The following is a 23,783-nucleotide window of genomic DNA, read 5'->3' on the forward strand; positions in this document are numbered from 1 at the left end:
TTGAAGGGTCTCTTTCCATGCTGTATGACACTCTCTTTCTCTCTCTCTCTCTCTCTCTCTCTCTATATATATATATATTATCTACAGAAGGACTTGGCAAAATTAAATATGGCAAACTACTGATGGGGTTTTTTTGCATGAATTTTGAAAACCTTTTTTGGTGCCTCATTTCACAGTGAGCATTATAGTAAAACTACTTTTTTTAAAAACTCACAACATGGAGCAATAGAGAAATAACATGAGCACCAGAACCAAGAGTACTGAAAATAGTGTCTTTTTGTTGAATTATCTAGGCTAACTATAATTGATGCTAAAAGGGAAAATTCACCTGTGGATGAATGATTTTAAGTGTTTTTGAATCAACCTGTTCAGAGTTGTTGCTACACACCTCTGGAGCAGGTGGGACCTGAATCCTGCCTCCTGGTCCAGAGGTCAGTCATTATCACTGCACAACAAGAGCCCCTGCTTATGATTGTCCTCTTGCATAAACAAGCTGTTAACAATTTGGGCGCTAAAGCAGCAAATCTTGGTACGTGACCATTGTGCTGCAGACTGAACAGCTGAATATCCAAACCCAGAAATGTAAATAACAAAACTTAAATTCATTGTTAGATATACTGCTTGTTCCATGGATGAGAATGCAAATAGGTCAGTGCTCAGAACTATAACTCAGTTTTTCTGTCATTCTGTCCTATGTAGAGTTAAAAATGAAGTGTTGCATAGTAACTGATGTACTTGTTAAAGGATAAAGATGTTTAGTTCTCTTACTATCACCTTTGTATGTGCCCCTATTTGTTTTGGACATGCATGTTTCCCTGATTACCTCTCTGTGAGATGCCTTGGGATTTTTTTAAAATGTTAAAGGTGATATATCAATGTAAGTGAATTTGCTGGAAAGACTGTTTAAAGTTTTGCACATTTGAGATGTCAATCATGTGGTTATACTAAACATTTTTATAAAAATAAACCCAAGGGCCAAACTTTATGTTGTCATCTATAAATGTATAGATTTTATCATCTGTGAACCTTTTCTTGTTATAAAGTTATCCAAGCACTTTTCGAGTCATAGAGATATACTTGACCAATGGACACTAAAGTAACCAGGTTTTCACATATTATTTACGCTGTGATCCAAACCAGATGTACTTAGAAGCACTCCTGTGGCTTCCTTTTTATTATCTGACAACTATATCAACTTGATCTTTGAACAAGAGCATTGTGTTCTCAGATCAGCCTTCAGGACTTGAACACAGAATCAACACTGACATTCCAGTCATGAGGTCTGATGAAGAGTCACTGAACTTGAAACTTTTCTCCACAGATGCTGCTAGACCTGCTGAGTTTCACCAGCAATTTGTTTGTTTCAGATCTCAAGCATCCACACTTTTTTGTTCTATTTTATTATATTGATATTTCAGCAGTAAGCAAGTACCACGCTGTTAGAAATTTTTTAAATGCAATATTAAACATATGTCCTGTTAGGTGATTCAAACACATCCCATGGCACACTTTAAAGAATTAATTCGAGTTAGTCTTGGTCAATGTTTATCTTTCATTAAAAATGGGTTAATTTGTCATTCACCTCATTACTGTTTGTAGGACCTTGCTTTGCACAGTTGGCTATGGCGCTTGCCTGAGAAACAACTGTGACTAAACTTCAGAAGTAACTCAGTCGCTGTAAAATTCTTTGAAATGTCACAAAGATATAAAAGGGACAATGTAAATGCAACCTAATTCATGAAGTGCATTTGAATGGTTACGTAGAATTCTACATTGTCAGGATGGTTTAGTGTGTGAGTGAATAACTTATTGTGGTGCTGAGCCATGCAAGTTGGTTGAATCCCTTTGTTTCCATGGTTGGCTGAGATAACAAACCTTGATCAAATTAGTAGATGGATGAGTAAATAACTTTGGTGCCTGAAGCATGAGGAGTAAAAAATGACTTGTGTTTCTGCTGCAAACTGCTTTCAGTTTGGAATTTCTGGAGATTTGAGTAGAATGAAAACTGAAAGAAATGTGGATGTTGTAAATCAGAAAGAAAAACAGAAGTTGCTGAAAACAATCAGGAGGTCTAGCAGCATTTGTGAAGAGAAATCAAAGTTAATGTTTTGGATCCGGTGACCCTTCCTCAGAATTGATGGTGGCTAGGAAAATGTCAGTTTATGTAAAGAAGATAGGGTGAGGGGAGGGAGTAAGGAGTAAATAATAGGTAGGGATAGAACCCAAGGTGAACAGTTGGACAGATAACAACATAGTCGATAACAACCTGGCTGGGCGAATGAATAGGTATAATGGAAACTGTTAATGGGTTACTATAGGTAATGTGATAGTGAGGACAATGTGATAGCAAAGCCTGGGTGTGTGGTAGGGGTCTAGGACATGGGTTCAGGCCCTAAAATTACTGAACTTGATATTGAGTCCAGAGGTCTGCAGGGCCCCCAAGCAGAAAATGAGGTGTTATTCTTCCAGTTTGCGCTGAACTTCACTGGAACATTGCAACAAGCCTGAGACAGAGATGTTGGCTAGGAAACAAGATGATATGTTAAAGTAACAGGCAACTGGAAGCTCTGGGTCTTTTTCTGTGGGCAGAACGTAGATGTTCTGTGAAACAGTCACCCAGTTTACACTTTATTTCCCCAATGTAGAGGAGACCCACATTGTGAGCAGTGAATGCAGTCGACTAGATTGTGAGAAGTGCAGGTAACGTGCTACTTCACTTGGAAAGTATGTTTGGGCCCTTGAATACTGAGAAGGTAAATGGGCAGGTGGTTGCAGAGGAAGGTGCTGTAGGGCGATGTTGGGAGTGAAGGAAGAATGGGTTAGGGTGTCCTTGAGAGAACAGTTACAGTTCATGCCGGAGATGGACAAGGGAGGGGAGCAGGATATGTGTCTGGTAGTGACATCTCACTGGAGATGGTGGAAATGTCAGCTGATGATTTTCTGAATGTGGATGATGATGGGTAAGGGTAAAGGGAACCCTGTTGCTGTTGTGGGAGGGAAGAGAGGGGGTAAGGTCCAAAGTATGGGAGATGGATCAGACCTGGTTGAGGGCCCTGTCGACAAATGTACTGGGAAACCTTGGTTGAGGAAGAAGATTGACATTTCAATGGCTCTATTGTCAAAGTTGGCCTCATCAGAACATATGCGAAGGTGACTGAGGAACTGAGAGAATGAAATGGAATCTTTACAGGAAACCAAGTAAGAGGATGTATAGTCCAGGTAGCTGTGGGAGTCGGTGGGTTGAAATTGGATATTAGTGGTCAGGTTATACCAAGAAATGGTAACGGATGTAGAGGAAGGGATGAGATGAGTCAAAGATAGACCTGGTGAAAGTGAGGGCAGAAATTGGAAGCAAAATTGATTAATATTTCCAATTCTGACGCGAGAGGGAAGCAGCATCAATTGTCTATCGATATATTTGAGAGAGAGTTATGAGTTGGGGCCAGAATAGGACTGGAACAAGGAATGTTCATCATACCCCATGAAGAGACAGGCATAACTGAGACTCATGTGAGTACCCGTGGCCACCCCTCTGACCTGAATAAAATGAGAGGAGTTAAAAGAGAGATTGTTGAGGATGGGGACGAGCTTGGCCAAGCGGAGGGTAGTGGTGGTGGCTGGGGCCTTTGCTGTAAAAAGAAGTGGAGAGCCCTGAGACCATCTTGGTGGAGGATGAATGTGTAAACGATTGCACATCCTTGATAATGAGATGGTGGCTGGAGATGTTGAGCAGCATTGGGCTTGGCTATGTTCTCTTAGAGTCATAGAGGTATATAGCACGGGAGCAGATCCTTCAGTCCAACTCATCCATGCTGACCAGATATCTTAAATTAATCTAGACCCATTTGTCAGCATTTGGCCCATATCCCCCTAAATCATTCCTATTCATATAGCCATCCAGATGCCTTTTCAATGTTGTATTTGTACCTACTTCCACCACTACTTCTGGCAGCTCATTCCATACACATACCACCCTCTGCATGAAAAGATTGCCCCTTTTAAGTCTTCCCCCTCTCTCCTTAAACCTATGGCCTTCTAGTTTTGGACTCCCCAAACTGGTGCAAAAGACCTTGGCTATTCATGCTATCCATGTCCCTTTGGGATTTTATGAACCTCTATAAGATAACCCTTCAGCCTTCGACACTCCAGAGAAAATAGCCCCAGCCAATTCAGCCTCTTCCTAAAGCTCAAACCCTCCAAACCTGATAACACTAAATCTTTTCTAAACCAATTCAAGTTTGATAACATCTTTCCAATATCAGGGAGACCAGTATTGAATGCAGTACTCCAAAAGTGGTGTCACCAATGTCCTGTACAGCCACAGCGTGACCTCCTAACTCCATACTTCATGCACTAACCAACAAAGGCAAGTGTACCAAATGCCTTCTTCACCACTGTCTACCTGCAACTCCGCTTTCAAAGATCTATGAATCTGCACCCCAAGGTCTTTTTGTTCGGCAAGATTCCCCAGTACTATACCACTAATTTTATAATTTCTGCCCTGATTTGCCATACCAAAATGCAGCATCTCATTTATCTAAATTAAACCCCATCTGTCAATCCTTGGCCCATTCGCCCATCTGATCAAGGTTCCCGTTGTACTCTGAGGAACCTTCTTCGCTGTCCACTACACTATCAATTTTGGTATCACCTGCAAACTTACTAACCAAGCCTCCTATATGCACATCCAAATCATTTATATAAATGACGATAAGCAGCGGACTAAGCACCGATCCGTGTGGCACACCGCTGGTCACAGGCCTTCAGTCTGAAAAGCAACCCTTCACCATTACACTCTGCATCTTACCTTTTGAGCCTATTTTGCATACAAATGGATAGCTCTCCCTGTAATCCATATGATCTAAGCTTTCTAACCAAGCTACCATGTGGAACCTTGTTGAGCGCTTTACTGGAGTCCACATACATAAAGTCCACCATTCTGCATTCATCAATCAACTTTGTTACTTCTTTAAAAAGCTCAGTCAAGTTGATGAGACATGAGTTCCCACACACAAAGCCATGTTGACTATCCCTAATCAGTCTTTGCCTTTCCAAATACATGTAAATCCTATCCCTCCACTTGCCCACTACTGATGTCAGGCTCACCTGTTTATAGTTCCCTGGCTTTTCCTTACCACCTTTCTTAAATAGTGGCACCACATTAGCTAACCTCCAGTCATCTGGCACCACACCTGTGACTATAGATGATACAAATATCTCAGCAAGGGCCGCAGCAATCATTTCCCTAGCTTCCCCCAGAGTTCACATTGTTTACTGAGATTCATGTATCAAGTATGATAATGGACAGTTAAGTGAACTGAAAAATTGTCCAAACATTCCAAAATGGAAGTGAATGTGGTAAGGGTCTTTTCTTGGGTAATATTTTGAAATTAAGAAGAGAACAGTGAGCTTTGAGTAGTTTGTTCATTTTCAGTGATGCTTACGTTGTACATTTTATGGATGATAACTAAAACTGGTGCATCTAGCTGTTTTCTTTTACTGCTTCAAGTTATCTAAATCCTATACAGGACAGTATTCTCTTCTAATTGCCATCAAAAATAATCACATTCTATCATTGCTGAAGAAATAAAGTAAATAGTTATGATCTCTGCTTTCCTGGATGCAGTCAACAATTTTGAAGAATCATCCATAATATCTGTAAAGACATTTCTCTAGCAGTTATGCACCATTTGCATTGTCATTACTGTCATTTATGATTGCCCAGAGCTTTCCAGTCCCTTGTGTTGTAACCACTTAGAGCTCAGAAGTGTGAACATATTGAGTTGGTTGGTTGTAGGGAGAATTAAATTTCTGATTTCAGTGTAGACCACTGATGAGGAACAGCAAGGCCTTGCAGTAAGATGCATTCCAAGGGAAGCCATATTAGTCCAACACTGTACTAACCTAATGATATGCTTCTTATAGTCAGTATTAAGTTGAAGGCATGGGTGATTCACAATTTTAATACTTTTAAGAACTTTTAATAACCGTTAAACATTCTATTAAATTTGTAATCACTTTTAAACAGGGAGAAAGCAAGGATTGTAAACGCTGGAGATCAGAGTCGAGTGTATGGTGCTGGAAGAGCACAGCAGGTCAGGCAGCAGCTGAGAAGCAGGAGAATTTGGGCATAAATCCTTCATCGGAAATGAGGTTTATGGGCCGGGTGAGGCTGAGGGCTGGGGGGAAAGTAGTTAAGGATGCAGTAGATAGCTGAAGGTGGGGGAGAAAGTGATAGGTCAGAGAGGAGGGTGGAGCGGATTGATGGGAAAGACAATGGACAGGTTAAGAGGGCGGTGCCGAGTTGAAGTGAGGATTGGGATAAGGTTGTGGGAGGGGAAATGAGAAAACTGGTGAAATCTACATGATCCCGTGTGGTTGCAGGGTCCCAAGGTAGAAGCTGAGGTGTTCTTCCTCAAGGCATCGGGTGGCTTGGGTTTTTAAACACTCATGCAAACTCTTAATCTCCTTTTAACAGATTTTGACCACACAGCAACTGCCCCAGGTAACATCTTGGGCAAACTGCCTTGGTTTTCAATCAAAGGAAAGAATAAGCAATGTTTCCTCAAAAGAAATTCAGAGCATATCTCTCACAAGTAGCATAAATCATAATCAGAATTCGACCCTGAAGCCGACATGATTGAATGGTTGCAAAAATCAGTTAATTTCAGTACATTTTGTTCGAAGGCAACATTGGCATCACATACAAAAACAGGAATTGCTGGAGAAGCTCAGCAGGTCTGGCAGAAAATGTAGGAAGAAAGTTAATACTTTGAGTTTGGTGCCTCTTCATCAGAATTCATTTGCTAAAGATTAATTTTTGGAGGAGGTAACAAGGAAGTTAGACAAAGGAGGAGGTGCTATGGGCCATCAACAGCAGCAGAACTCCAGCACAATCTGCAAACTCATGGCCATCCCCCATTCAACCATTATCATCAAGCCAAGAGCTGAACCCTGATTCAAAGGAGAATACACGAGGGCAAGACAGGAGCGGTAGCAGGCATACCTAAAAATGAGGTGTCGACCTGGTGAAGCTACTAAACAGAACTACTTGGTGCCAAGCAGCATAAACATCTAGTGATAGACAGAGCTAAACAATGCTGCAATCAACAGATCAGATCTGACCTCTGCACTCCTGCCACATCTAGATAATGGACATCAACTAGCCACAAAACAACATGACCCACTCTCACTAGTATCCTTACACACAGATGAGGAAGGACACCACTCCAACTGGGATAACACATCCATCCTAGGACAAGCTAAACAGAGAGACACATGAGATTCCTCGAGGCATGGCATTCCAACTGGAGCACTATCAATAAACACATCGACTTGGACTCCATTTACCACCCTCTGAGAAAAAGAACAGGAAATAACATCACCACATGAAATGACATCACCAACCCAAGGAAACCCAAACACATAATTAGAAAGCAGATCACTCACACCAGTGCTTCACCGGAGGCTCACTCATTGTTACCTAGTATGGTGACAAAATGTCTGAAGATGAACCTTCCAGCTCAGCGAGCAAACGTACATCCAAGCAGATATGTTGAATGCATTGCCCTCATGTGCATTCCTGGTCAACTGTTCAAAACATTCAATCAACTTGGTCAGACATGACCTCCCCTCAGCAAAACCCCATGCAGACTGTTCTTGATTAAGCCATATATGTACAAGTACATATTAATTCTGTCCCTCAGATTGACTTTCAAAGATTTCCCCGAACCCTGAGATTGGAGTGACTGGCCTGTAGTTTCCTGGTTTAATTCCTTGCTCCCTTCTTGAATAATGGTACTCTCCTGTGGCTGGAAAGGAAATGAAAATTGTTGCTAGCATCCCTAATATTTCCTTTCTTGCCTCACTCAAAAGCCTGGGAGACATTTCATCCACTCCTGGAGGTCTATCCATTTTTAAGCTTGCCAGACATTTCAGAACATCTCCTTTGTCTGTACTATATTTTCAAACTATGTCACAGAGCTGCTCCCTTATTTCTAAGCCCACATCATCCCTCACAGTGGCGAACACTGACACAAAGTATTAGTAATTTAGAACCCTACCTTATATCCACTATCTCCAGACGCAAATTACCACTGTGATCCTGTTCGCCGAGCTGGGAATTTGTGTTGCAGACATTTCGTCCCCTGTCTAAGTGACATCCTCAGTGCTTGGGAGCTTCCTGAGAAGCGCTTCTGTGATCTTTCCTCCGGCATTTGTAGTGGTTTGAATCTGCCACTTCCAGCTGTCCGCTGCAGTGGCCGGTATATAGGGTCCAGTTCGATGTGCTTATTGATTGAATCTGTGGATGAGTGCCATGCCTCTAGGAATTCCCTGGCTGTTCTCTCTTTGGCTTGTCCTATAATAGTAGTGTTGTCCCAGTCAAACTCATGTTGCTTGTCATCTGCGTGTGTGACTACTAAGGATAGCTGGTCATGTCGTTTCGTGGCTAGTTAGTGTTCATGGATGCGGATCGTTAGCTGGCTCCCTGTTTGTCCTATGTAGTGTTTTGTGCAGTCCTTGCATGGGATTTTGTACACTACATTGGTTTTGCTCATGCTGGGTATCGGGTCCTTCGTTCTGGTGAGTTGTTGTCTGAGAGTGGCTGTTGGTTTGTGTGCTGTTATGAGTCCTAGTGGTCGCAGGTGGCCCTTTTGAACAGTGTCTTGATGCAACTTCGTTTGTGTGTGTTGGGGTGGTTGCTTTCGTAGTTCAGGACTTGGTCTGTGTGTGTGGCTTTCCTGTATACCTTTGTGGTGAATTCTCCATTCGGTGTTCTCTGTTCCATCACGTCTCGGAATGGGAGTTGGTTATCCTTTTCTTCCTCTCTAGTGAATCGGATTCCTGTGAGCGCGGCGTTGATGATCCGGTGTGTGTTCTCTATTTCTGTGTTTTTAATGATTACAAAGGTGTCATCCACATATCTGACCCAGAGTTTGGGTTGAATTTGCGGTAAGATTGTTTGTTCTAATCTTTGCATTACCGCTTCTGCTTATGAGTCCAGAGATGGGTGAGCCCATGGGTGTGCCATTGATTTGTTCATATATTTGGTTGCTGAATGTGAAGTGTGTTGTGAGGCACAGGTCCAGTAGTTTGAGTATGCCGTCTTTGTTGATAGGTTCAACGTCCTGTTGTCTGTTCTTTATGTCCAGCAGGTTGGCTATTGTTTCTCTGGCTAGGGTTTTGTCGATAGAGGTGAACAGTGCCATTACATTGAATGAGACCATGGTTTCTTCCGTGTCTATGTGTATAATTCTGATGATGTCCAAGAATTCCTGTGTTGATTGTATAGAGGCATAGCACTCATCCACAGATTCAATCAATAAGCACATCGAACTGGACCCAATATACCGACCACTGCAACGGACAGCTGGAACTGACGACCGGAAGCAGCAGATTCAAACCAGTACAAATGCCGGAGGAAAGATCATAGAAGCGCTTCACAGGAGGCTCCCAAGCACTGAGGATGTCACCTGGACAGGGGACGAAACATCTGCAACACAAATTCCCAGCTCGGCGAACAGAACCACAACAACGAGCACCCGAGCTACAAACTTTGTACCACTGTGATCCTTAAAAGGCCCTATTCCTTCCTTAGTTATCTTTTTGTCCTTAATGTACCTGTAACATAAATTGGGATCTTTCTTGATCTTATCAGCCATTATACTTTCATGCCTCCTTTTGCTCCGCTAATTTTCTTTCTAAGTCAATTTTCATGACTTTCAAGAAATGGCTGCATTTGCACTTTTGAAGCAAAATTAAACTTGCCACAGAAAGTCAAGACTGGCTTTTAATGTTGTGGGAGCTTTTTAAGGATAAGAATTAGGCTCTTTCTGGATCCTCCTGATTGAAACAAATAAATAAACTTTCAGACCTATCTTAAATTTAAGAATTCTTTCTTTTTCTTGTTTCACATCTCTCAATTCTTCTCCCCACTTTTTTTCAGCATGTACTATTTTGTTAAACATTTTTCCTTATTTTTCAATTATGGAAATAAATTGTTTCTCCGGCATTCATGAAAATCTTCAGTATCTTGTTAATCTCCATTGTGAAGTTGTCAGATGTAAATTCCAGGAATTCTCTAGGCATAAACTTGTGTTGAAGAGTGAGGAAAAATTATCTATTTTAGAGGACCCACTTCAGCAAATTCTGGCCTATTAGAAGTTAGGAAGTAGTGTGTTGTTACTTGAATGGAGAAATAAATTTCTGTCATTTTAAAAAAAAATATTGCTGACAAGAATGAAAGCTTTAGTAACAGAAGCTTTGAAAATTGGTGCCCTTTTAACTGGCAGTATTTATTTGTGTTTGTGTAAACACTTTTAAAATATATTAACTCCTTTTCAATGTGTGATTTTTGAGAATTTGTAAGTATAATTTATAATGAAGTATGAAGAGTAAAAGGTTTTGAGAGACAGTTATGCTGCTACTTTTATGTCAGCCTTGGTAGAACGGTGGAAATGCAATGCAAAGTCAGAACTTGCTCATTTTGTTTGCCCATTGTAAAGCTGTCTAGCTTTCACTTCTATTATCATGGTATGGAGAGATATTAAAGGAAATCTCAGACATGTGTTGGTTTTAGACATTGCGGTTAATCCCTTACAACCTCCTGGGCTACACAGTGGGAGGTTATTGTGCTGAGTGAAATAGTGTCTAGCAATAGAAGATAATCACTTTGTCTGCTTTTGTAACCCTCTAGTTGAATTGTTTCCCTCTGCTGGTTATCTCATTACATTGCTAACCTTATGCCCCATTGGCTTCCCATGACTCACGCTCACAACTAAACAGAGCCTTTTTGTAAAAATGAGTTTTGTTTACGCAGGATATATCTCAGGAAGGCTATGGAGCTCGCACTGTGCCGCCATTGACACCTAGCAAGCCCAACCATGAAGATTTGAACTTGTTACAGCAGGAAAGACCATCAAGTTTGCCTGTAAGTGACTCATGATGATGTTTTTTGTAATACAATTGAAGTTCACCATTTACAGCTGCTGTTAAAAATTTGATATTCTTTAGATCATAGCATGTTCAGCATGGAAGGAGTCTATTTGTTTCATCACACCTATGCCAGGGCTATTTGAAAGAGTTTTACAATTAGCCCCACTCCCCTGATTTTTCACCATAACCTTACAAATTTTCCTCTTTCATATGTTTGCATCCAACTCCCCATTGAATTTGCCATTGACTCTACCAACAGTATTCTTCTAGGCAGTGCATTTTCAGATGATCAGGTCACAAGCAACCAGGCCAGACATACTATCTTCCTGTGACTACAACACAAGTGGGAGAAAATGTGAAAAATTTCCTTGTGAACGCAAATATATCTTCCTTAGTAAATGTTTATCCTTGTCTGTAGTTCTTTTGCCAAATTATTACAAATCTATGCAGTCTTTTTATGAACCCTTCTACTACTCGAAACCGTGTAGTCAAAGAGAAACAACACTCGAGAAGCTTGACACCATCCAGGACAAAGCAACATGCTTGATTGGGACCACATCCACTGCCCCCGCTACCGATGTTCAGTAGCAGCAATGTGTACCACCTACAAGATGTACTGCAGAAAATCACCAAAGATTGTCAGACAGTACCTTCCAAACCCATAACCACTTCAATCTAGAAGGACAAGGGCAACAGGGACTGTACATGGGAACACCACTACCATCACATTCTCCTCCAAGCCACACACCATCCTGACTTGGAAATATGTTGTCATTCCTTGACCGTTGCTGGATCAATATCCTGGAATTCCCTCCTTAATGGCATTGTGGACTGCAGCTCACTACCACCTTCTCAAGGGCAACTAGGAATGGGCAATAATTGTTGGTCAGCCAGTGACCCCCACATCCCACAAAAAAAATGAACAAATGAAAAAGAAATCAAAAACTCTAAAAAAATGTAAACCTTTACTTTAAAGCTATACTTGTTCCTCTGCTTTGAGGAGAACTGTGTTTTTATCTTCAGGTGGGCATCACGGGAAGGCAGTTATTTATTGTCTATCCTTAATTCAGAAGGCAAAAGCAGGAAAACTTGGAAAGAAATAAATTAATTGTATTGATCTTTGATTTTGAAGTATAAATTGCAAGTCAGACCACTCTGCTTGAATGGATAGTTTCAGGATTTTGACGCAGTGAAACAACAGGAGTATTGTTCAAAGTTAGGATGATATATAACTTGGAGGAGTTCTTGCAGGTTGTCATGTTCCCATGTAGAATTATAGAATTCCGACAGTGAGTTCAAGGTTGAGATATTTTCTGCAAAATTTCCAGCCTCGGACCTTCTCTTGTAGCCACTGTAATTAGGTCTGGATTAGAGTGGTGCTGGAAAAGCACAGCAGGTCGGGCAACATCCCAGGAGCAGGAAAATCGATGTTTCGGCCAAAAGCCCTTCATCAGGAATCAGTAATTAGGTGGCTGTTCAAGTTCAGTTTCTGAACACTGGTGACCCCTAGCTTGCTAATATTTGTGATTTCAGAAATGGTTATGCTGTTGAATGTCAAGATCAAATAGTAAGCTACTATCTTGTTGAAAGAAGTCAGTTTTTGATATGGATATGGCACGCATGTTGCTTGCCACATAGCAGTCCAAGCCTGAATGTTTTCCACATCTTGCATGTTGAGCCGTAACTGCCTGTTTGCCTGTTGAATTATGAATAATAGTTGGCATGTGTGCAGTCATAAGTGAACACTGAGAGTCACAGAAGTTTACAGCATGGAATAAGGTTCTTTGGACCATTGAGTCTGTGTCTGTCAAATGCAATTATTTAACTATCTGAATCCTATCTTTCCACACTTGGCTCCTAATCTTGTTATACCATGGCACACAAGTGCACATCAAAAACTATTTAACTGTTGTGAGGGTTCTGCCTCTACTACTCTTGCAGGCAGAGAGTTCCAGATTCCTACCACCATCTGGATGAAAAAAGAATTTCCTTTCAACTCCAGCCCCTTACCTTGAATCTATGTCCATGGTTATCGATTCCTCAACTATGGAGAATGGTTCTTTTCTGTCTACCCTATTTACGTTGGTCATAATTTTATGCATCTCCTCAGTCTCTTTTGCTCCAAAGAAAACAATTCAATCTCTTTTCATAATTAAAACTCTAGCCCGGGCTACATCCTGTAAATTTCCTCTGCATCCTCTGTCGCACAATCACATTCCTTCAATATGTGAATTCCAGAATTTGCTCTCAGAACTCTACCTGTGGCCTAGCCGATGTTTTATACAGTTCCAGCAAAACCTTTGTACTGTTAAACTTTATACCTCAACTAGTAAAAGGAAGGTATCCCTTCTGCCATATTAACCACTTTATCTAGTTGTACTGCTACCTTAATGGATCAATGGGCATGAACACAGATCCCTCTGATCTTTGGTGTTTCCCAAGGTCCTTCCATTTATTGTGTCTTCCCTTGCCTTGTTCGTTCTCCCCAAGTGTATCACCTCAGCTTATCCAGATTGAATTCTGTTTGCCACTGATCCACTTCTGACCTTATGGTGAAGCAGTTAACAATGTTGTGGCAGTGTGTCTTTGGTCTGAATTTATGAGCTTCTCAACAGCAGCAACCATCTTCCTTTGTGGTAGGAATGACTACAGCCTTTGAAGGACAATTCAGTTTGCTCTTGCAAGTTGGGGCAGGGCAGATACAGTGGACACACCAATTTGAGCTGTTAGATTGGTCCTGATCATTTTCCATTTACCCTGACATAATGGAGGAGTTGTCAGTGTGAAGATAAGCTTTATCTCTGGAAGGGCTGTGAACTGTCCATTTCTGTCTTTACTGCCATGACAGATGGATCTATGAGAAGTAAGTTTATAGCCAGAAGGTCCAGTAGGTTTTTTCTTTTGTTGATTCTCTCACTACTTTTTGCTGGTGAGGTCTTCAGATCTCAGCCAGTTCAGTCAAGTAGTGGTGATACCAACCATTCTTTGTGATGGACTTTGAAGTTCTCCAACCATTGTGCATTCTGTGCTTTTACTATTCTCAGTGCTTCATCCAAGTTCTGTTTAACATGGAGGAGCTCTTATTCATCAGCTGAGGCACTGCAGTATAATTAATCCGATTTCCTTGCTCGTATTTGGCCACATGTGAAAGGCATATTATGGGCTACCAGGGCTAGTCCATCCTGACTCTGTGGCATCTGTGTTGGATCCCTCTGGGGTGGACCTGGATATGTCCAGGGATAGTGTTGGAGAAGTCTGCAGCATTGGCTGTGAGGTAGGACTTAACTAGAATGACTGACTGTGTTAATTTCTGTAAGACAGCACTCTCAGTTTTGAGCTGAAAATGTATTGCTGGAAAAGCGCAACAGGTCAGGCAGCATCCAAGGAACAGGAGAATCGACGTTTCGGGCATAAGCCCATCTTCAGGAAGACACTCTCAGTTTTGACACAAGATGCCAAATATTTATAAGGAGGACTGCAAGGTTGAATGAAAATGATGTGCTTTTTTATGTTCATTCTTAGTTTGATTGCTGAAGATACCTCTGATTTTTATTGATTTTCATCTTTCAGTAGTGGTTAGATGCAACTGAGTGGCTTCCTAAGCCAATTAAAAGTCAACTACAGGTACATTGCTGTAGTTCTAGAACTACACGTAGATCAGCCAGGTTAAACATACCTGCCCCTAAACTTTAACATAAATAGCTATAATTTATTCTTTGTAGTTCTCAATTTGGGAAAGAAACAAAATTATAATAGAAAAGTTATTGGATCTTTGAATACCAAATGTGATTTAGAGTTGTTTTTTTTTGTAATGGCCAATTTGTGATAAGACATTCGATTTCTGTTCCTGTGGACTTTGGAGATTCCATATCGTAACAGCAGGTTTGCTGTGTAGAGCAGGAGACTTATAAATACCTACTCTGATGTTAGACCAGATACATAGGGTGGGTTTATACTCTGAGGTGTAACTGAGAGCAGAGATGGGAGGGCCCAGAATTTCCTGGCAACTGTCTGTCGTAAAGAACCAACATACTCTTCGCTTTTTTTCTGGAGTCTAGACTGGGAGGGAGGGTGGAATCTGGATGTCTACCTACTGTAGGTATATGGAGTCTACTAAGAAGCTTATTAAAGCCTTGTTTGTCCAACTGGGATCTTTAGTCAGCAGGTAGGCTCCTGGAGTCATCAGAGAAAGGTGGTGACCTTCTCATGGCCATGCAGACTCTTGCATGGTTTTAAAAAGTCTGGGTGTCATTTATAACCATAGGGACCTTCTTTGCTTTTATAAACTGAGAGGGTTGCTACAGCTTGAGATGCTGTCATTCCCAAAATGGAAAGGCAGGTGACACTTCCTTGAGTACCACAGATACTACCGCTGGATCTCCAACATTGAAAACTGACCTACTGTCTTTAATTGGATAATAAGAAATATGTTTTAAAATCCTGTTTGATGACTATTCCTTAAATGCTCTGAAGTTAAGACCCAACTATGAACTTGCCATCTGGATCCTAACCCCAAATTACAATCCATGTTTTGGTTTGATAAAAGGGATACTTTATGATCTGCTTGATTGTTTGGAAGGGTATGTTTCCAATCCATTCAGGAATTGATCTACAATTGAGTCTTTCTAGATTAGTTGAATTAAGGTTTTGACATTAGAAAGAAAGCAATGTATGTGCAAATTAAACAAGAAATATTTAAATTCCTAGTTTAAAATGTTTCCATTATTTTGTGAGGTTGCTTGTATATTGCCCTGTACAGATAGATGAAGGCAAGTTGGTGAGCTTAGTGGCAGGTACTAAATGGTGCAAGTTGTTGAGCTTTCCTCCAGTAAGGAATTTGGGACCATTATGTTACTGTAATTGCTTCTACCAAAGCTCTTGTCATATTTGCCGCATACAGATTAAGATTTTTGTTAACAAAATATTATCAATTTCAAATTTAAAAGTACCATTTGATCTGCTATCAATCACTAGTTGAAAAAGAGAATGTTTTCTAAATGCTTTTTGTAAATGTTCTGAATTTTTCTCCTGAAAATTTCATTTTTATTTGCTGTAACTTTGAGATTCATACCCTATGGTAGACTCTCCAAACAGCAGAAATATGCTTTTCCAATCTGTTCACTTTAATATTGTGAAACGTTTTGATCCAATCTCACTTCACCTTCTAAATTTCAGGGATTACACCCCTAGGCTGGATAATTTGTCCTCCCAATTTCATGTTTGTGTTGATGTGTCATGCTTGTAAATTTTCTGTTACACTGTTTTTCAAATTGAAGTTCACAAAACTTCAGATACCTTCCAAACAGGCTTGAAAGCATGGTTGCTGCCCCTTTATATTCTAGTCTTCTAGATATCAAGGCCAGCAATCCATCAACATTTTAGATTATTCTGGTGCATGACATTTTTATGATCAGTATATTTACATTCCATCATTAAAGTGGCTAATAAAGACAGTGAATAATTGAGGCTGCAGCACAGATCTGTGAGGGACACCAGTAGTCACATTCTGCTGATTAAAATGCCTACTATAATTGCTCTCTGACTCCTGCAGCTCAGCCAGTTTCCACGGCAGGTCAACAATTTGCCTTCTCACCTAATTGCTTCAGCTTTAGCTAGAGGTTTATGGTTGACTTGAAGTTAACATGAATAGCATCCATAGACACTACATTAGTTACTACTACAAAAAAATGATCACTTTATCGAGCATGACCTATCTTTATAAATCCATTTTCACTCTTTTTGACTGGCTGAAAATTTTCAAAGTGTTCATTCACCCTATCATTAATTTTTGACTAACAATTTCCAGCAATAGAGGATGGTTTAAGTGATTTGGAATTCCCTGCATTTCCCCTCCTACCATTCATGAACAGCATAGTGACACAAGTAATTTTCTAACCGAAAGAAAAATATTTTACAGCTGCTGTCATCAAACCTGTGCATTTCTGGTATCTCTTTTACTAATAGATTAGGGAAGGGGCAGAAAATGAATACATTTTGCTGTTGCTCATAGCAGATTGTTTAGTCTCAGTAGCAGGTTTATAGTGGCACAATTTTCATTCAGCTGCGAAATAAAGTCATAGAACCCTTTAGTTAGAAGTAGCATCCAAAATGCACTTCTGTAATTTTAGGATTTAGTTTGTTTTAAACATTTAGAATAAACATATACAATTAATTTTATTCCAAAGGTACTTGGTCCGTATGTTTAAAATGGAATGTCCGCAAAATTTGTGCACGTGTCCATGAATGTTCTGTATCATTCTGCGCACAACAAACTGTACGAAAAGAATATTGCAGTTTTTGAAATGATACAGAATAGACAAATTAGAATGATGGAGGGATTGGATCATAAGGATCAATTATAGAAATTAATAATCTTCATTAGACCAGCCTGTCGCTGGCTAATGTGCTTATATTATGGGTTTGTGTTGCATAGATTGGAGGATACATATAAAAGAATGCATATATTAGATTACGTACAGTGTGGAAACAGGCCCTTCGGCCCAACAAGTCCACACCGACCCACCGAAGCGCAACCCACCCATTCTCGTACATTTACCCCTTTACCTAACACTACGGGCAATTTAGCATGGCCAATTCACCTGACGTGCACATCTTTGGACTGTGGGAGGAAACCGGCGCACCCGGAGGAAACCCATGCAGACACGGGGAGAATGTGCAAACTCCACACAGTCAGCCGCCTGAGTCGGGAATTGAACCCGGGTCTCTGGCGCTGTGAGGCAGCAGTGCTAACCACTGTGCCACCGTGCTGCCCACAAATATATATTTATCATGATAGTTAACAAGAGGCAGCATCATGAGGAATTGTTTTTATTGTTTATGCAGTGGGTAGTGATGTAAACTGTGCTTTGTTAATTCTGTCTTTTCTTAAAAAAAAATCAAGTATTCCTGAGGCTGAAGTGTTTGAAGAATTCCTAGTATTGGTTTTTAGTGAACCAGTTATTTCTATGGATAGAATACTTATGGTTTGGTGGGAGGTGTGATTGAAAAGCCAAACTAATATAAGCTGTAAGGTTTCATTGTGCTCTCTTATTGTGACACTAAATGAAAATACAGCACAAAAGTCTACTATAATGCTGCTTTATACAGCATGATAGCATTTATATGATGGCTGTATCCAGAAACTGTACGCTGTGAACAATGTTTCTTTAAATGGGTTAAATTGGTTATTGTGGCATGGTTGACTTCCTGCTTCTAGCTGGGCAAGGACAAATCAGCTAGGATCTGAGTTAACAGGTCTGTTAAGAAATGGGATTTTTGAGAAATGGGTTCATAGATTGAATCAATTAGTGATCCTTTGCTATTCACATGCATGTAAGTGAGCTACAAGGGATTTGCTCAATCTGGCAGAGCAGCTCGGAGGAGAACACACACAGTCTGATCTCTTCGTGAGCTGCAATTCTAACTCCCCAAACTACTCTGTTGCCAACCTTTCCACCTAGTGGGCTAATCTTTTTAATTTCTCCTCTTCCAACTCCATCTTCTTAGTACTGGCAAAAGTGGACTGGAAGCAGATATTTAATGGTAAATTAGTGCCAGAGCATTGAGAGGCATTCAAAGAGATGGAAGTTTTAGCACAAACATGTTTTCTTTAAGAGTGGATCTCCGAATCGGGACTTGCCTAAGTGTCACAGAGCATGCAGAGTATGAAAAGATTTTTAGAAGGCAAGCTTATTACTGATCATTAATATGTAAAGAGTAAAAGGGTATTTAAAGAAAGATTACTGCTGTTTGGAAACCAAAAAAAAAGTTCTGTTCAGTTGGAAGATGTGGCCATGTTTTTTTTTAAATGAATACTTCACTTTGTTTTTCACAAAAATAGGAAACAGAGTAGCCATTGGAATTGAAGAGGAAGGGGTAGCCTAAATGATTGCAGGCCAGTCAGCTGAATCTCTGTGGTCAGCAGTTTATTGGAAAAAACACTGAAAAGAAGAATATTCATTTTGTTGAAAGGCGCAAATTAATCAAGAGCAGTCAGTGTGGATATTTTAATAATGTATTTTTGTCAAATTTGTGAAACACCTTGGGTTTTTTAATGCTAAAAACACTATAAAATATCAATTGTTGTCCTCTTGTTCCTGACAACTGTGTGAAATTGTCATTTTTAATCTGTAACCATTGTCTTCAGTCAAATGTCAATTTAGCTGATTCTGCAGTTAGGTTTCAATTGTAATTGTGAGTGCTCATTTTAGATGTCAGAATATCTGATCTAAACAAAGTTGAGGTGTAGAAAAACAAATCACTGTAGCGCCATTAAATTTGTGGTGATATTTTGACTATTCTAAAGAAAGGAACAATGAAACTAACTTGTTGTGGAAATCTGACTATTCTGGCTGTGAAAAATTGCCATTCCTCCTCGTCCCCTCCCCCTACCCTGTATGCTGTCTGACACAGGCAAATCCTGATTTGGGAGATCCACTCAAAGAAAACATGTTTGTGCTGGACCTTCCATCTTTTTGAATGCCTCACGATGCTCTGACATTAGGTCCAGTGGTTTTGTGTGCGTAGCAGTATCTATGAATATAGAATTCAACTGTTTGTGGTGAACTGAATTCAAGTGAATACCTGACTACCGCATTTGTGGTCACCAACTATAGGACGGATGTGGAGGCTTTGGAGATGGTGCAAAAGAGGTTTACCGGAATGTTGCCTTAATTGGGGTGTATTGGTTATAAAGAGAGGTTGAACTAACTTGGATTGTTATCTCTAGAACCTCAGAGACTGAAGGTGACCTTATGCAAGTATATAAAATTATGGAGGCCGCGGATGGATAGTTGGAGTCTTTTTCCCAGGGTAGAAGTGTCATAGGTTTAAGGAAATGCTTAAAGGAGATGTGCAAGGCAAGTTTTTTTTTAAAAAGAGGGCGGTAGATACCCGGAATGTGTGCCACAGAAAATGGTAGAAGCTGATGTGAAAGCAGTGTTTGAGGCATTTCAAAGCTCATCTCTGCTCTTAATGTTGAATGTCTTTGTGAGCTCTCTGAAAATTGTGCTCAGATTTTTGTTTTTCTCTCAGCAGCCTGAATGCACGTTTGTACCATATCTGTGGTGCCTCTGTTTGAAACTAAGCTTACTCTCTGGGAGATTTTCTCTTCCACAATGGTAAGCACAGTCTTGCTCAGTATTCTAGCCAAGCTCTTCCTAACAGTAGAAAGGAGAGCAATCCCACAGGAGTGGAGCAATCTGAGTTTTCTCATTTGTTTTGTATAAAGTGATGGTAACAATGTTACAAAGATGCTTGGCAATACTGTCCTGTTCTTAGCAGGCCATGAAACTTCAAAGGCTTGGTATATTTTGTATGGTCACCTTGATACAAGGATTCAGATGCAATTGCCTTGACTGACAGGCCTTTGTTCCTCTTCATCTGATCAAGAGTGGTCACTGTTTCCTTCAGAGTTAGGTTGTCAACCAGTTATTTTCTGTTGTCAGATGTAGTTGACAGCAGTGTCATGCACTGTGCACTTGACACCTAAGACTTTTCATGAAATGTTCTGACCAGTAGTCCAGAATGGACTTTGTTGGTGTGAAGTGTCTAACCACTAAGGGTCTTGCTCCTCAGGGTGTTTTTTTTGTTTCATATATAACCAGCACACAAGTATGTCAGCAGTGGAAAACCTGCCATTTCATCATTTTGAATGTTCCTCAGTTAAAATCCCTACATTAAAGGGCGCTGTATAAATGATGGCAGGCTGTCTTTTTCTTTTGGCTGATGAGCTGATCATTTTCAGGCCTCAGATTTTCTTGTCATTTTCATTAAACCAATCCTTGTTTTTCTTGATATTGAATCTAATGACCTTGTTGCGAGTATCCAGTTCTGCAGCTTTTATGTTCCTGGATTTCCTCTGAAGTAGAATCACCAGTGAGATCAGGGTGTTCCAGTCTAGTGTGTAAGGTTGATTGATATGTATCTTTGCAAATCTGTTCTTGTGCTTTGACTTGAAATGGAAGTTTAGTTTTGATTAGACAAGCTGGTGGTCTGCATTGTCAGGATTGGGTGCACTCCAGTATACATGTGTCCGTTAGGTTACATAGGTGCTGTTAGGAGGGGCATTTTGGATGAATTCACTGAGATCTGTTTAGATTATTATCTTGTCAGCTAGGTGAGTATTCATGTTTGGAACATAATGAGATGAGCTGATGGCAGTTCTATACTCATTGATCTTGAAGGGGAAAGGCACAGGGAAATGAGATAGGAATGACCAACTGATAGCTTTGAAAGTTTAGTGAGGATGGTTTTCTTCACCATGAAACCAACACCAAAGAGATGTTCACTTTGAGGTCTACCTGTCCAACAAAGAGTGCGGCCTCTAATGTGTTTCATCAGGCTGCCTTGCTCCAAGAAATAGTCTTTATTTAGGGTTGCTATCTATGCTGGTTAGCACATGAGCCAGCAGGATATGTGAAATAACTGCACAGAAGCTGATATCCTGTCACCAAGTCACCCATTACTTGTGCACAGCGTATGGGCTCTGACCAGCCAGCTTAAAGCCAGTTCCTAGACTGAGGAGATATCCTGAATCTCCTGTTTATTTTTTTCTCTAATCTCCTGTTTGTGTTGGTCAGCCGGGGCTCCCTGATTGGCATTCCTGCTATCAGTCTGGCCACATGCCACCCCTAGGTGAGAGAGACTGTTTACTTCAGGGGACGATGTTTGGTGTTAAAATCACAGATATGGCTCTGCACAGGTACAAGGCGAATTGATGCAAGGTCAAGGCCCAGCACATAGTTCGGGTAGGTGAGGCGGTCCTGAACAAACATGTAGATCACCTGAAAGCACCTACTGTGCAAGCAAGGCAGGAGCAAAACATACCTGGCCCCTCAGAACAGTCAGAAACCATGGATTCTTCCCCCCCAACTAGCAAAGAGAAAACCTCAGAGTCCAAGATGGATGCAGTCTTGATATCATTACAGCCGTAAGAGGAGGAAGAAGCTTACCCAAGATGCTCTGGGTGCAAGAGACAGGTTACAGTCCCGTGGCAAAAATGTTGCAGAAGAAGCTACGAGAGAAGGAACAGGACTATATTCCCATACTTAAATGGGGGAGGGATGTAGTGATTGGAACTGGGGTCAGGTGGATCTCATTGACTGAGATCTTGATTGGGATTGTTATCCTGGGCCAATCAGGGAGCCCGTGCACCGAAAAGAAGTGTTTTTGGTCATTGAACGGACAAAGAAGAGTTAGAGGCAGATATTTTCCAATTCAGCTTGAGAGTATGTTGTATAAAATCTTCAAAAAGAAATATTGCCATAGATATAAAGTTCACTTTGGGTGGACTCATTAGGATAATTGTTATGGTTACTGTTCATCTTGGCCTAAGTGCTGGAAATCACTTGTTCATGTCTTGGAACTGTAAGGGAGGACCCTTGCATCATTGTAAAGGGAGGACCCGTTTAAGACTGGAACAAAGAGTGTTCTACAAATTGCACAACTAGGCAGGTATAGCTTGCATCCATTGGGGTTTCTACAGCATTACCTTTTGTTTGGAGGAATAATGACTGAATTTAAAGGTGAGGTTGGTGAATGCAAACTCAAATGTCAACAGTGTGGTGCTGTAAAAGCCCATCAGGTCAGGCAGCATCCGAGGAGCAGGAGATTCGACATTTCGGGCATAAATTCTTTATCAGGAACGACTCTGATCTCCAGCGTCTGCAGTCCTCACTTTCTCCCAATGCAAACTCAAGTTCATCCATGCAGATAAGGGTGAGTGGATGGAGACTGGTGTGCCTCTTCAGCATTTCAAATTATTCTAGCCCCCACCTTTTCTTTTGGGAAGGCAATAACTGCCAACAATGATTTAACTTAAACGATTTACATCTTTGAATCTGTCTTTTGTTTTGTTTCTTGTCTTGTTACTATTCCCCTTTGTTTTGCACTATCATTTTTGTCTTTTAAACTTTCTTTCCTTTCTCTTTCATTTGTCCCTTCTCCCTGTGTTCCTGCCTCTCCTTCATTTAAACTGGTTGGGAGTGAAATTGCAATGAAAGGTCATTGATCTGAAATGTTAACGCTGTTTCTCTCTTTGCAGATGGTGCCATACCTGCTGAGCATTTCCTATTTTGATTTCAGGTTTTCAGCATCCATAGTATTTTGTTTTTTTATGGTGAAATAGCCATCTATTTACAGTACATATAGAATTGAATGTCACAAATCAACACATTGGGAAGTTGGGGATAGTCAGCATTTTGCCTATTCTGGATAACAATTCAGCTCAAGGCAGGTTTTAATGACAAGATTAGTATCTTCTGTAGACTTTATTTAGGCAGTAATTTAAGGTTGTGGCTAATTTTAATACAGCAATGGTTTAAAGAGCCACCTTCGTATTAAATTCAAGTGAAAAAAGTTGTTTATATGGAATAATGCCAATCAGTTATTTTAATTGAAAATACATCCTTTTTTAATTTAAAAAAATGTGTTTTTCTTCTTTGCATACCCAAAATGATCACTGGCCCACTTTGATTACAGCTTTATGGTCTTCAGACCTGACATTTGCCAGTGTTAGTTAGTCTGTCTCAGTTAGAACTCAAGATGGAAAGAAATAACTGCACATCTGTCATTCTTTATGGTGTAATAGCTTTCCACTGTTTAAGAACAGAGCCAGGAGCCAGATGTTTATAGTGATTATCAAGAGCACTTGGATGTTTTGTATTCGACTTACCAAATGATAGGAATTTCAGAAACTGCATTAAAGTCCAGGAAATGACTGCCTGTTGTGTTTTCTTAGAGTGTGAATAGTGATTGACTGTATAGTTCAAGCTTTGTTCTTTTGGGTAGAGAATTGCACTATGTTGTCATGAGTATTTTAAAATGCAATGCTGTTTTTACCTTTTCAA

General features: G+C 40.4%; 1 protein-coding gene across 2 annotated transcripts in view; it reads left to right on the forward strand.

Moving 5' to 3' along the window:
* Window positions 1-23,783, forward strand: part of arid1b (AT rich interactive domain 1B (SWI1-like)) — a 583,262-nt gene that overhangs the window by 221,633 nt on the left and 337,846 nt on the right. For both annotated transcript variants that reach the window (XM_043696151.1, XM_043696152.1), the window contains exon 4: window positions 10,820-10,930. In XM_043696151.1, coding sequence (XP_043552086.1) covers window positions 10,820-10,930 — 111 coding nt within the window. The remainder of the gene's footprint in view (window positions 1-10,819; window positions 10,931-23,783) is intronic.

This window comes from Chiloscyllium plagiosum, chromosome 9 (assembly GCF_004010195.1).
Source record: "Chiloscyllium plagiosum isolate BGI_BamShark_2017 chromosome 9, ASM401019v2, whole genome shotgun sequence".
NCBI classification, from domain to species: Eukaryota; Metazoa; Chordata; class Chondrichthyes; order Orectolobiformes; family Hemiscylliidae; genus Chiloscyllium; species Chiloscyllium plagiosum.